Genomic DNA, 15,544 nt, shown 5'->3' with positions numbered 1-15,544 from the left:
AAGTAATGTCAAGTCAGCTAATCAGTCATTTGATTCAGATGGGGTAAAAAGAAAAAGCTTCTCAATTGATCAGGGTAATTCCAACAAAGTGATCTGGGCAACAATACTGAAAAGATACAGCAACAAAATGTATCAACATTATTTAATACTGTTTTTCAGATATACACCCATCTGGCTTGGTGGAAAAAATCAAAACATGCTATAATATTCAAGTTATTAAAAATAGGTAATGCCTATCTGTGTTTAGAATAGAAGTATACAGTTGAAATGCCAATGAAATCATTTACTCCTTAGTATGTTTTTTTTTCTGTTTAATTTTAATCTTTACAAATTTCTAAATATTTGGATCAGACATTTGGATTACTAATTAATTTGTCATATATCTTTAGATATTGGCAGATATAGTGCAAGAAAAAACAACAGAATATGGAATACAGGGGGAAAAATCAACAACTATTGAACTATATGTAAACTTTATTGATTATTGGAAAGTATGACTATTAATATATATTTCATAAGAGAAAAGTTCATTTTTAAAACAGCCTCATTACATAAAAGTACACATTTTACAATGGAAATTAGGCAACCTACAAGGTATACTCATCATAATATAATCACACTCTAAGGCATTAGAGATACTTGGCTGTGTCCTATACCTGCTAATTACACTAGAGATGTGATTATCTCATGATTACTATTACTGATGTGTTTCATTGTTTAATTGTAACAAATGTAATAACCAAGATGATTATTTAAAAATATCCACCTATGCCAGAAACTAAGTAAAGCAAGTCATACATACACATGCATATGAAAACACTTTTCTGTTTTCCAGTTCTTATCAAAATATTTGGATTTTTGATGGCTATAAATTTATAACACATACAAAATAAACGAACGGTCTAGTGAGATGGCTAGGAAAGTTTTAATATATATGATAATAAACCTAAAACTCTATCGTAAGTTAAATTCAACTCAAAGATATATGCCAAAAAAGGAACAAATTTCCAATAAGGTTATAATCTTATAATAAAAACCTGAAATTTATTTTTTTTACTCTATTTCCTTAGAATATCTGTACTTCCTCCTTTTCCATCAACCATTTAACTCTTGATCTTTGCCTTAATGTAACAATGGCTTAATCATCCTAGTTATTTATACATGAAATGGGATAAGTCAATGTTCTCTGAAATGAAAGTCTCATTTTATGAGTCTTTTTTATTGAAAAAATGAAATATAGCTTAGTAACAGTGATATACTTTTCTTGCAATACTCATATTATGATCTCTATAATTGCTAAGACAATGATTTAGATGTTAAATCATATCTATTTAGAAATTACTTACATGTGATTAAAATGATTTAAATATTTTAAATATGACATATTTTAGAAATCTTTATTTCTACAATTTCTAATCTAGTTATTCTGGAAGCCCTCTATGCAGTATTTCGTTTTTACAGTTACACAACTGGCTCCCAGACTCAGCCTATCTATGTGACTATATTTTAAAACTGTTTGGATTAGAACCTTTTACTAATGAGCATCTTTAACTCAACAGGCATTCATTTCTGATCAGGTGATACCTGTATAAAGGCTGCCTTCCACAAGATTTCTGAAGAGATATGTATTTTTTAACTTACATCTGAGAATTGACCTACCAAAAGACCCCAAATCATTATCACTACTGAAGAAAAAAGGCAATGGCAGAATGTCAGTGAGGAGTCGAATTCTCCAGTGAACAGCACAGAGGTAACACCAACTAAATGGGGCTGGTGCTTATGTCAGAACCATAGCCTGAGAGGCAGGTGGATGGACAGGTGCTTGATAAATGTGCTGTGTTCTGGACCAGGGAGGATTTATGAGGACCCACTAACACTAAAATGGTATCTGAGCTAATGGAGGAGAGATCAGAAAGAAATGAACAACTGGTAACATATAATAGTCATATTCAGTAGACTTGCTGACACTTTCAGTAGGCAGAAGAGAGTCAAAATTAGTGTGATGGCTGGACTAGTTAGCTTCTCATGTTCGGGTCCTAGCATTGTTGTCTTTGGCTACCTTTTAATCTCCATCTTCAAACCTGCCTATAACAGTTTGTAGATTATTTGGGTCCACATTTTCTTCTCTCCAATCCCTGGAACCTCTCTATTTATCTTTCTTATCTACTTCTGCAGAATACTCCGATGTAGTCAGTGGACGGGGGTGAAGGGTGGGAAGTATTTATTATCTCTGTCAAGTGCTAGTACACAATGCTGATATGCATCTTAAAATATGGAATAAACTGATAAAGCACTCATATGCCACTTCTGAGGGATGCAGTAAGCCAAATGTGAACAGTGCGAAAAACAGAGCTGCCAAGTTCCATGCACAAGCCAAAAGGGAGATTTGTATGGAGCTGAAAAGAGCTTAACTGTAGATTATCAGCACGATGTTTTTGGCCTTTAGTACCATGACTTGCACTCATTAGTATGAATAATACGAGGAGGAAGCATACTTTAAATCATTATGGCTCAGGAACAGGAGTCTGGTCCTAGTTTCACCGATTTCTCTCATTGCTCTTGTGTACATCACTCAACTATTAAATATTTAACAAGTTTATAGCTCAATTTCCCCAACTGAAATGGTTAACAAGGGTATTTGGGAGGATTAACAGAGTCATGTTTTTAAAATACTTTGGAATATTCATCTATAAAAAGAAAAGTAAATTATTTGTCTCATGATGAGCATTTTTTAATATAGTTGATGCACCGTCTAACACTGACACCAAATGCACATATTTAAATTAGAGAAATAAAGGAAAACAGAATAACCCTGCTCATAAAAATAAGCTAAGTACTATGTTAAAATACGCCAAATTATTGGAAATAGTTTTTAGTGGTAATCATGATACTGCTCAGTTTCAGACGAAGGGACAGATTCAGATGTTAAGTGACTTGCTAAAGGCCACCTAGTTGGCTGGTAAGAGAAAAAACAAGACTCAGGCCCAGATGGTTAGACCCATAAATGTATGTGTTGTACAAACTTCCTCTCAGGGGAAAAGTGATTATATTTTCTTAAGATGTTATAAAAATCCGAAGTTTATTTTCCAAATATGTGTTTTTCAGTGGAATGATTTTGCCCCAAAGTGTCCACATTGCTTAAGAAAGTAGCTACATATCACACTCATGGATTCAATGACTTGACACTCTAGAATATATGGAATTCATTTTACTACAAATGAACAAAAAATGTATGTGAGAAGTTTTTCCATATGATTTATTGCTTGTTTGGTTAATAAAGATTTCTTTCAGCTGAGATTTCAGCATCTAGAAGCCATGTATAACTTCTTTTTTTATAGATTGTCGGCACCTTCCATACAGTCTGGCATGTAGAAGGTACTCCACAGATGTTAAGTGAATTCTTGTTATATTCCCAGTTGTCAAAGGCTTAAGAATAATGGCTTAGGATATGGTATGTTTCTCTTCCAAAAAAGAAAAAGATAAAAAGCCTGCACATGTCCCAATCCTTTGATCATTCCATAAGTAACTTTTCCTTCTCTGTAACCACATTTCTTTAAATGAAAGAAAATATGACTTTAAGAGTAGGCAAGCCTGTGGCTATGGTGAAAGTGACTCTGTGTGACTTCTCCGGCTAGGTCATTAAAGGATACAGCTTCTATCTGGCTCTTTCTCTCTTTCTGGATGCTTGCCCTTGACACCCAGCCATTGTGGTATGAGGAAGCTCAAAGTAGCACATATGGAGAGATCCACATTAAGGACCAAGGTGTCCAGCTGACATATGAGTGGGAGCCCTGAGAAGAGTACAGGACCAAGCCTTTGAGTTCTCTCCCTCCCTCAGTTAATGCCAAGGGAAGGAGAGATGAGATGTTTCCATTAAGCCCTGTCCAATTGTAGATTCATTAGCAAAGGAAATGTTCATTATTTTTGAGCCACTAAGTTCTGGGCAATTTATTATGCAGTCCTAGTAAGTGGAACAATTGTACATCTAAAGCATGCTTATTAAATGCAAATATTGAGTATTTGAAATAAATAATATCTAAAAAACAGAAGGCTTCATCATATTTTTAAATTACAAACTGATATTTGGTCATTGTATGACCAATGCTATCTATCAATAACTACATATGCATGCTCCTTCCTTCTTTCCTTCTTTCTTTCATTCATCCATCCATCCATCCACCCATCCATCTAATTGTCTCTAAATTTTTCTCTCCACAACTGATTTATCGGATTGAACAGAATGCCATCTGATAGATAGGAACCAGGTTCTGCCATTTCTGGAACTCACATCATCACCCAAAAATCAGTTGTACTACCTTTGATATTGAATTGTCTACAATAACTTGGTATTGTTGTTGCTGTTACTGATATTTTCATTTGCATGTATAATGTTTTGGGAGAAAATGAGACTTGGTTTCAAAGGACCTAGGTTCTTACTTTAAGATCACCACTTAATGATTGTTATTTATATTTCTGGGCCTTAATTTCCTCATCTGTAAAAGGAGGAGAAAATAATTACCTCACTTGGCTGTAATTAATAAAGAGGAGAATATGTTTATTTTCAATCATCTAAGAGAAGTGAAGGCAAATATATGTTTATTTTAGTGTTCCAAGCTGGAAAACTATAGATCACATACACACACTTCTCTTTGAAATTTATCTCTCAGCTAGAATGACCATAGTTTGCATCCTAGTTTGAATGAAAGAATTTGTGATTGTATCTGTAAAAACAGGAGAAACAGAGAGTAGATGACCTCAGCTAGTTTAGAATAGTATGTAGGAAAATAGATTATCAGGACATCTCCCTTTTCATCAGAAACTGAGGGGGGGGAAACCCCTCACATTCATTGTAATGTATTGGAAAGGACTGAATCAAGATAGTTTTAGCCTAAAATATCCTATTATTCTTTGCACAACTTGCACATTTTCTTTGATCTTCAACTTAAACCAGCCACTCTATATTCTTGCTATGTGTAGAGTTTAAATTTTCCAGGAAGGAAATGTTTATTTTCTCTTGACAGACGTCTGACAACTATCACAAAGCACAAGCTAATGGCAGTAGTAATCTCGCAGCAAATTTAAATGCTACAGGTATTAGGAAAAAAAAATACATTTTAGCTCCTTATTCAAACTTGCATTCATTGCCCACTCCCTGACCTACTCCACTCAAAAAGTATTTAAATTAGTGACAAATGTAACTGGCTGGCCAAAGCACGAAAAACACAAATATTTTTGTTGATAAAAGTTTTACCAAAATCCTTTGTGGAACCTGAAAACTGAACACAATTTCTTAAATAAGAAAACCATACATCCCTTTTAGTAGCATGCATCGATTTAGATTTTGTGAACTCCATTATTTTTCTCTTGTTGAAATCTTGTTAGAATTATGGCTTTCCATTTGAGGAACATTCTTTTTGGTTCATTTTGTACTGTTTATGAATTCACTTCTTATGTCTACCCTTGGTTATGAAAGCAAGACAAATTTATGGGAATCACAAACTGAAAGGGGGGAAAATCCACAAGATCCTTTGGGCCTTTAATTAATGATTTATCCCCCTGTATTTTCTCTTTAGTTAACATTTGGGGAAAGTATGAATTGGAGAGCTTTCATGCTCCATCTCTCCCATGTAGTTCATTGAAAGAACATAATTACATTGTTCAGTGTGGCTGGAGACCTTAAAGGTTGGTGTCACATGCATATTAAGTAGGCACAAATATGTTTTTTAACACTATAGTATGGTCTGAAGGAGTGTAGCATGGTCACACCAATACTCACCCACCAGCAGGTGGTGCACTTTGCAGTCGTTTTATTGCTTTTCTTAGAAAGAATAATGTCCAAGCAACTTTGAGCTTATCTACAAACAATTCAAACTATATTTAAATATGAATTCCCTTATCTCTCTCACTGGGAGGTTGAATTCAATTTAAAAATATTCAGTTTCATCAACAATTCTAAATACTACATACTGTAACAATTGTTTAGACCTGAATTTGAGTTTATGTTTTCATTTGTTCTGTACCTTTTTTCTTTTTCTTTCTTTCTTTTTTCTTTTTTTAGTTTTGCTTACAATCTTAGAAAAGTTTTCCTTGATCCCACTAATATAGTTGTTTATGCACATATTTCCTGGTTGAACCCTGTGTTAGATTTCATGTGTATTTGAAAAATCCAGCAACACTTAAAGGTGAATATAAGACATTAGTACAACACCTATGATAGTTGAAGGTATGTATGCTTGTATAAACATTTTGAGAGAAAAGAAGGTTTATAATTTATACGGTATAAAGCATTTGTTAGATGATGACTATAATAATGACATGAAGAGTTCTATCTTCAAGAGATACTCATAACCTAGTTTTGATGATGTCCCTTTCTTTTAAAAAAATTTTTATTTATTTTTCAAACATGTGGTAAAGTACATTTTTCTAACGTTTATGAAATAACTTGCAGCTATTTGCACTCTCTTGGATTCCTGGGAGATTCAGCTGTAATTGAATGTGGTACCCATGAAAAGTTGATATATATATTAATAAGTTCCATGATTTCAAAAACTAGCACAGTAGTTTTGAAGTCCCGTTAATAAGGAGTTTATTTAAATACATAACCATTTTGCCCGGAGAGTAAAACCCAAAGCCATTAAAACAGAGCAATATGATCAAAAAATGATAGCCCCAATAAAAAAGAACAAAAGTTCGAATCCATACTTCCTATCCATTGATTATTTTGGCTATTAACCCCAGCAGTTGATTTATAAAATGCATGCTAGATGGGACACATAAACATAATGTACCTCGGACACACCAACAGAACAACCTGAAGCTTTCTACCTCCAGTGGCATTTATAACTCTGGCATACACATTTCTCCAAAAAGCTATGCCTTTTTGACATCCGTTGGCTCTCCTGGTAGTACAGCGCTTTTGCGTGGTGCGAGATTTCCTCTTAGCTTGCATAGCTATAAATTGCCAAAGGAGATCCCTCCTTTGTAGTCTCATTAATGAATAAGAAGATACAAAAATCAGACTTCTTACCTTGAACTGACAGACGCAAGTCACAGTGTCTCCAATTCTTAAACATTCCCCATCAAATTTACAGGTGTTGGTGTCACAGAGGAAGAGATCATTTTCTCTGTCATCATAACCTCAAATTTAAAGAGAATACTCCAGTCATTAAAAAATGTTATAGACTTCAGCAAAAAAAAAAAAAAAAAAAAAAAAAAGCACTATCTTGAAGCTTTAAAAGAATTGCTCTAAATTTTAATTCCAATAACCACAGCTGTACTGCAAGGTCATTCTCTACTGATCACCTCCAAAATCTAGTTAAGTGATCAATATTCATTTCTTTTTTTCACAATTCCTTTCTAGTCAATTCTCTTTTAATATTCTTTTTTGATATTGCTATTTTATTTTAACCAAGGTTAATACTGGCAGCAGTGAATGAAGGTTTAACACTTGCTTCCTAGCTTCCTTAATTTTTTCTTATTAAGTAGACTATAGTTTATGACCCCCAAACTCCACATTTTAGAAAAGAGCTGGTGATGGTCTCTGAGTGTCATTTTACCATTTCTCCATTCTTAATCATTCTTTTGCTTTAAGATCTGGAACAACCCCTTATTTGGAATGTCTCCAGACAAAGAAGAAACAAAGCCCCAATAATAAAGATAAACAGGCACAGTGTTTTCTGTGATGGTCTGTCTGGCTCAAATGAAGATTGATCACCTCTAAGTTAACAGGGGTGGAGGGGTGTGCCAGGTTCTTGAAAATCTGCTTGGAAAACAAGTTTATTCTTCTTAGTTTCTGCAGATCTCCTTAAGATACCTGGCTAATAATAAATTTCTTAATTGCCAACCTCAATTTCAAATTTAAGTTAGTTATTTCCTAAAACAATACTATACTTGGGATGAAGCAAACCAGTCATGTTGGACTACAAAGCTGTGCCCATTTCAAACAAGTGATTTTTGCAGGTTGTTTAATATATCTATGATAAGGCACCTAAAAAGTAATTAGACACCTGCAAAGTGGAACTTAGCTTTTCAAAAATAACATATATGCACCCATGAACCACGAATAAGTTAAAGTAAACATGTTAAATTCTATAAAAATACCAAATTTAGAAATTGCCAAAAACAGAACAAAGGCAATCTATTGACCCAAATCTAATAGGGTTGCAAATCTCAACCTGTCTTTAAAAAGCACAAGCTACAATGATGCATAATAATTTTCCTCATGCAATTTACATCAGTAACAACCTAGAACTACATATTCTTTCATCCTATGAGTTACAGTTGGTCATTCCCACCTCTCCAAAGTTACATACACTTCAGCTTACATACATCCCTGGAAGCCACTTTATTCAGAGCCAGATTTAACTACAGCAGAATTATATTTACAGAAGATGAAAAATTACATGCACACTTGCTAAAACTAGAACAAACCAGACCTAGGGGACAATACCCAGGCATGTTAATGCAATTTAAAATGCCAATGAAATCACACCAGAATCCCGCCAGGGTATACTATGGGCTGTCATACTGAAATGCGAAGCCAGCTCGGAGTACGGCAACTCCCGTCCTCGGGCCCTATTTAATTAGGAGGCTTCAGCAGAGCAAAGTCTGCCAAGCTCTCGCTTTCAGACTCTGAAGGGACCCAGCGAGCAAGAAGAGCGCCTGACCCATTCCAAGGAAGCCTGCCCAGAAATGGAGTCAGCGTCCACCCGGGTCGGTTCCGCCCGCCTGCGCATAAGCCTGCCTGGCTCAGTTATGCCCACCCAGGCCTGGGAGACCGACGAATGATCTTTTCTCAACTTCCCTTCACCATCAAGGAGCTTAGGGAGGCAAGAGAGAAGCATCTCTGGGCTGCAAAAACAACGTCTTTTGCAGCCAAGTAGACTAGGAGGATGTGAGAGAGAGGAAGAGAGGGAGGGAGGGAGAGAGGGAGGAATGAGGGAGGGAGGGAGAGAGAGAATGAATCTCTTGAAACCTAAGCTCCTTCGGAATCCGTGTGACCTGGTCTTGAAAGCGAGACCGGGGCACCTCGTGGCACTTTTGCCAGGAATCAGTGTTTCCTCTACAGTCATTATTTGATTTATTGCTTTCTCGCTTGTTCTTTCTCATAAAGTTATTTCTCGCTCGTTTTAGCCAGACTTTTTTCTTTAATGATGCGAAAGGTTCCGTTTTAGTCTTTCCCCCAAGGGCTGGTGCTCTTTTCGATGGATCCACAAAACCATCCCGTTTAGTATTTCTTAACATACCCGCAGTTCTAAGTGCAAGGATGCGAAGGTCCCTACACCTGCACTTTCTGCCCACCCCAGACCCCCTCGGCCCCCAGCTTCCTTAGCGGCCTGGAATGGTTCCCTGTGCCCCTCTGGGTGGGGGTCGATGGTCTCAGAGGTCTGGGGCAGTAGGAAGCGAGGGGCCGAGGAGACGCACTAAGGTAGGCAGGTCTGTGCTGGAAACACGTTTCCCCCGCGGGACTAAAGGGGTCGGCGGCTGCGGTTCTGGACTTACCGGAGCAGTTCCAGCCGGTGGGCGTTTGGCAGTCACTCAAGGAGGTAGGGAACGCCGCGAGCTTCGCCGGGCGGGCTACGATGAGCAGCATCACCGGCAGCAGCAGCAGCCAGCAAAAGCCCTCGCAAAGTGTCCAGCTGCTGCACTGCCGCGGGGACTCCCACGGCACCATGACTAGTTCGCGCAACTCTGCGGTAGCAAACGGCTTCCGAAGAACACGCGATCGCGGGGGCCGGGCGGCGGGCTACTGAGCATCCCGCGGGCGGCGGCAGCACGGGCGGCGGCGGTGGCAGGGGCACCCGACGGGGAAGCAGCGGCCAAACCCGCGCATGGTCTCCGGAGTTTCAGAAACATCCAGCGACCCGGCCCAGCCCCGGGAGCGAGAGGGTCGTCCGCTGAGAAGCCGCGCCGGAGACTCGGGGGGCCGCTGCCATGGGGGGGCTCTGGGCAGCCGGGGGGTCACGAGGGGGCCGGAGTCCAGAGGGCAGAGGAGAGGAGTCCAAGGAGGCTGGGTGGAAGGAGAGTCAAAGCGCCCCGCCGCCCAGCAGCCGCCTCTCGCGCTCTGCCGCCCGCATCCCTCTGGCGTTTGGGAAGCAGCAGGTCCTTAGCCCGCCCGAGATCACGTGGGAAGAGGCAATCGGGCGCTGATTGGCGGAGCGGGATGCAGGTCCCGGGAGGGAGGGGTCGGCGAGGAGGTGCAAGGAGGAGGCGGCGGCGGACGCCACAGATGGGCTAGCTCGCCAGGCGCTGGCCCGAGCGGGGCTGCGCGGGGACGGCTCAGGGGAGAAGCGCGGGCTTCGGAGTGGGCGACTCCCACACCTTTATATACCACCTGTCCTTTCACTCTCCGCCCCAGGACGCCCCCTACCGAGCCCTGGGTCCGGTCTAGGGCCCCCGATCTAGCTCCCCTCTTCAGTGCGTGACCCCGGGCCTCGAGTACCCGCCGCGGCTGGGTGGCGTCTCTCCGAGCTGGAGCTGGTGAGGGCGGAGGTGGAGGAGAAGCGGTAGCAGCAGGGCTGAGAGGGGAGAGCGGGCCCAGAGAGGGTGTCCTGCTGGAACCCGGGGCTCCTGCGTGCCGGACACGCCGCCTGTAACCGGATTCAAGCTGGGAATATCGCGGCCAGAGCCCAGGGACCTTTCCTGAGGGAGGTGCAGAGACCGGGAGAGGGTGAGAGGCGCTGGTGTGAGAAGAGCTCTGGTCGGCCTGGAAGCAGCCCCGGTTCCCACAGGAACCTGCGACCCTGAGGCTGCTCGCCTAGCTGACTCAGCCAGCCTTCCAGGCTCTCTCCTCTTCCTTCCTCCCTCTCTCTCTCTCTGCTCCCCTCCCTGGCCCCCTGCAGCTCCGACCCTGCCTGAGGAGCCGAGGGTTTGGAGCCTTCCCCTCATCACACGCTCCTCTCCAGCCGGGAACCTATTAGTGTGGCTGCCTGGGAGGTGCGGGTAAATGTGTTTCGGAGGTCAGATTTGGTCCGCACAAGTGGTCCGAGAGAGGCAGGGAGGGCTCCTCGGCATCAGCAACGGGTGGGTAGCAGGCGCATCCTCCAGGAAGCGGCTTCCGAGAAGAGCGGCTCACTTCGGCGGCGCGGCTGGCGGCCCTGGGCGCTTTAGCGGATCTCTCTGCCCGATCTCCGGTGGCCTGGGGAGGCGAGAAGGTCTAACTCCACAGGAGTGTGTCGCTCAGTGCCCTTCGTTCTTTCGCTCCTGCCGGCGCTGAGCAAAGGCGTAGCGGGACCCGCCTTCCGCCCGCTGCATTCTTCACGCAGTTAGACACTCTTTAGCCTAATGGTATTTCAGTCGCTAGTAACTGGTCCAAGAGCTTCCCGGGACACGGATGGAGAGGAGCATCTTTCTGTAGTGACCCGGGTCGTTTTTGCGGTCACAGTGTTTTGGATGACCTACAAGGAAGAATTTTCTTTTCTGTGTGATTGCTCAGTGATTCAAGATTTTTTTCTCTCCCTTCTCTCCCCCAGCACCCTCCTTCTAAATCTCTTTCCCTCCTTCTTGCCTTTCTTTCCTCTTCCTCCCTCCTTCCCTCTTACCTCCCTTCGTTCCTTCTATCCTTCCTTTGTCTCTCCCACCCTCCTTCTCCTTCCTTCCTTCCTTCTTTCTTCCTAACTCCCTCCCTTCCTCTTTTTCTCTCTCCCCCTCTCTTTTCCTTCCTTCCTCCCTCCCTTGCTTTCTTACACCCTTCCTTCCATTTTCTTTTCTTTTCTTTCCTTTTCTTTCTTTCTCTATTTCAAGAGCCCTCATCTCTGTTTCTCTCTTTTTAAATCTCATCTTTCCTTCTGGTCCCCCGAATTTAGAAAAGCATATTTGATAGCACCTCACAGGCAATTAGCGTCCATCTCCAATCACTTAAAAGAGGCACCAGTACACTTTGAAATCAGGGACTATCTATCTTTCGCAGGCATCGCCAGAAAAACAAATTGTGCCCGAGCTATCCTTTTAAGTACTTTAACCTCCAACCTCCTCCCACTTCCTTGCTTTTTAACTTCTCCTTTGAGAGATGTGATCGTGCAGCACCTCAGAGCCTCAAAGAAATCTCATCTTTTTTCCTGTGTGAAACCCATTCCTTTATCTTACATCTCTGCCTCCGCCCCAAGATTACCCCCCAACCCTCGCCCACGGCCAAAGATTTCTGAACCTCAGTGTCTCTCACTCCCGGCAATTAAGCAGAAGATCCCAGCATTCTAGTCGGTGGCATCTCGCTCCTCACCGACAAAGACTCCATTAAAACAGATCAATTAGACCAGACGTTGGAGGCATCAGAAAATCGGCTTCTAGACAGCGCAGCTAAATTCTTTAAGGAAACGGAATGCCTGTTAGATAGAGCTGCCAGCCGATATTGCAAAAACAAGGAATCAGAGATGTCTTTCGCTGCACCCTTTCAGCAGAAGCGGCAACATAAATATACGCTTAATGTAGATCTAGATTTAAGAACTCCCAGTTCAGAGTGAGAACATGTCATTTTCCATAGCAAGGCTGGTGTGGTAACTAATCAGGCTTATGAAAATAAGTCATGCTTAAAACTAAAGGCAAAGTCCTTAAAAGTGTTTACCAGTAATTATGATAATGAGACAGGACCTGCTAGGATTTCAACACTTGGCTATATAAGTAGAATTTTACAGAACCTCTTAGCAGAGTAGAACTGTTATTGAATTCTCTGCTAAGTAAGTTTTTGTCATGCTTTCTAATAATATGTACTCTTCCTAAGACATTTTGCCCAAAGTAACTTAAAACTCCAAAGGAGTTAATTACTGGTTGTGACTGGTTAACAAATGCAGTTACTTCCACAGAGGTTCTTTAAATTATTAAACAGTTTCAAGCAAAGCCTTTCCAAGAGGAATGCAGTGATTTTGTTCAGCTTGCTTTGTACTTAGTGTTACAGTGCCACCAAGAAACAAATTCTGAAACTGGCAAGCACCACCAAGTGGCAGAAGAACATCACTCACTGAACAGAGCATAGTATCATTGAACATGTAAATAAAAATATATACATTATTTAACCTCATTATTAGTACCACAGAAATGGACAGGAATTACATTTTATGACAATGAAGATTGGATTAGTGATTGGATGAGTGCTTGAACTTTTCCCCCAACAGGGTCAAATCAGTTTACTTATTAGAACTGAATTTAAAACTATGTCTACAAATTGCACTTTGCATTGTGCATCATATGAATACTAGTTATACAATCCAATTGTGTCATGCCTTTGCAAAATTTCTTATTTTAAAAGAGTACAGGATATTTGCTTTCAATATTCCTGAGTTAAAACAGCTTATTTGTGGTATACACATTCTAGAATCGACTCAGAGGGTATAGAGTTAAGTTGTCATATTTTTAGTAGAAACAGCACAGAAATTCTTTCCATAGAACTTTTTAAAAACATTTTTTTCCCTCTACGTGGAAAAGGCATTGTTAAGAATTGTGAGATTACTCAGAGCTTTAATAGGGGTGCAGTTGGGGGAAGGGAGAAAAAATTATTCTAGAGCAAGAATAATTTAAGATAAATAAATGAATAAATTAAATTATTCTAGAACAAGAATAATTTAAGATAAATAAATGAACCTGGAGAAAATAAGACACTGTCAGTCAGAACTCTATCCTTTTTCTGATCTCTACTACTTTCTGATATTTCAATAATGGTAAGCTATATAGTATGCTTCTTAAGGGTCAAACATTGTGTCATGCAGGGGGAAACACATTTTTAATCCCCACAAAACCCTTATGAAACAAGGAATTCCTTATCCCCATTTTATAGAAAAGACATATAGCTTTTAAAGCATAAAGGGACTTGCCCAATGTGACAAACCTAGTCGGTGGCACAGCTGGGACTCAGCACAGTTTTGTCTGATGTCAGAGCCCAAAACCTACATCATCATTTTCTGCTGTATGACTACCTCTTAGCCTCTGAGAAAGGAAACTAACTGGAATATATTCATTCTGTCCATGCAGTCTCTTTGCCTTTTCTATGGAGTACCAGTAAGACCTAAATATTAAATCTCAACCATAAGCAATGAGATCCAGTGGTTTCCATACTTGCAATTCTTATGAATTAATTCATATGAATTATTTAAGAAGCTTTTTAAAAGATGGACAGATTCTAGGTCTCAACAGCAGGGATGCTAATTCAGAAAGTTTGGGGTTGGACCATGGAATCTGTATTTTAATATTCACCCTTGTTTAAGAAGTAAAGTACTACTCTACCTATATGACAAATGAAAGGATACCTGGATTCTTGCCCAGCTGTCACAGGACTTTTGGCAGAGAAGTTTCTAAGACAAGATAAGGTTTTATACTAAAAAACAAACAAACAAAAATGGTGGGGGGGAATGCCTGGCTGGCTCAGTCAGTAGAGCATGCTACTCTTAATCTTCAGGTCATGAGTTCATGTGTTTGAGCACCACATTGGGTGTACAGATTACTTAAAAATTAAAAAAAAAAAGATAAAGGCTTATACTCAGTGTGTAGATGAGCTGTTATACACATCCATGTTTATATCTACCATTAAGTATTGAATTTCTCTAGCATATCTTTACCAAATATGTAGTAAGCTTCTGTTATGTCTGACTTACTAGCTTTGTGACCATGGACAGTTTCCTCATTTGTAAAATATAGGTAAAAGTAATATCTACCTCCAAGGGTTCTTCTGAAGATTAAGGGATATATATGATTTAATGATAATGGCCTTGGGGTGAATCCCTATGAATGAATGAATACCTAAATATGTATACATGTAGTCAGCTATATATTTCTATATAATAATCATATAAATATATAATCAAAAATAATTGAGTATATACAAGTTATATGTGTGTGACATTAAAGTGCACAATATGTTGATTACTAATAATGAAATACAGTATCATTTTCATATCTAATCCAAAACCTTAATATTTTATCTCTTAATTTCTAGCCTACATAAAATATGTAGACTCAAATAATTATTTCATCAGCTTTCATTTATAATTTATTAATATAAAAATACATATTATATTATCAGTAACAAATATATTGGTATATCAAGTGTTTAATTTGTAGATCAAATGCTATTGATAATGTTTCCAAGAAGTCATCTTCATTTCAGGTTGATTTTTTTTTTTTAACTGAAAGTAAATTTGCTATTTTTCCACCCTTCGCTGTAATTATTTAATGATGCATAAATAACGAGCCATGATTTAAAGAAATCATTTTATAATGTAAGTTCCTATGCCTTATTGATTCCTGTGCCTTTAATTATTTCTGATAGTTTATGTGTAGAATTATAATTTTAGTGCTAGAGAAATAGTTTATTTCCTCTTAAGGCAGTGGGCCCCAGTCATGACTGTACATTGTAATCACCTGGGGGATTAAAAAACACTGATGCGGAGTCTTTACTCCAAGGCTTTCAATCTCTGGAGGTGAGGTGGAGGCACTGGATTTTTAAAAGTTTCATGATGACTGTAATGCACAGCTTTGGTTGATAGCCACTGCCATGGGGAAAGTAAATGAGTGGGTATTTCCTCATTATCCAAAGATCCAAGTTTCAGCAAGTAAAAGG

At 39.8% G+C, this 15,544-nt stretch overlaps 1 protein-coding gene across 1 annotated transcript in view; it reads right to left on the bottom strand.

The window, feature by feature from the left end:
* TMEFF2 (transmembrane protein with EGF like and two follistatin like domains 2) overlaps positions 1 to 11,226 on the bottom strand; it is a 226,765-nt gene extending 215,539 nt beyond the window's left edge. Inside the window, exons 1-2 of the mRNA XM_035007499.1 lie at positions 9,502 to 11,226; positions 7,028 to 7,137 (exon numbers count right to left, since the gene is read on the bottom strand). Of these exons, the coding sequence (XP_034863390.1) occupies positions 7,028 to 7,137; positions 9,502 to 9,673 (282 nt within the window). The 5' untranslated portion in view covers positions 9,674 to 11,226. The remainder of the gene's footprint in view (positions 1 to 7,027; positions 7,138 to 9,501) is intronic.
* Between the last annotated feature and the right edge of the window lie 4,318 nt (positions 11,227 to 15,544).

This window comes from Mirounga leonina, unplaced genomic scaffold, assembly GCF_011800145.1.
Source record: "Mirounga leonina isolate KUSES-001 unplaced genomic scaffold, KU_Mleo_1.0 Mir_151, whole genome shotgun sequence".
NCBI lineage: Eukaryota > Metazoa > Chordata > Mammalia > Carnivora > Phocidae > Mirounga > Mirounga leonina.
The sequence above is the reverse complement of the archived record's forward strand: the minus strand, read 5'-3'. Positions and strand labels throughout refer to the sequence as shown.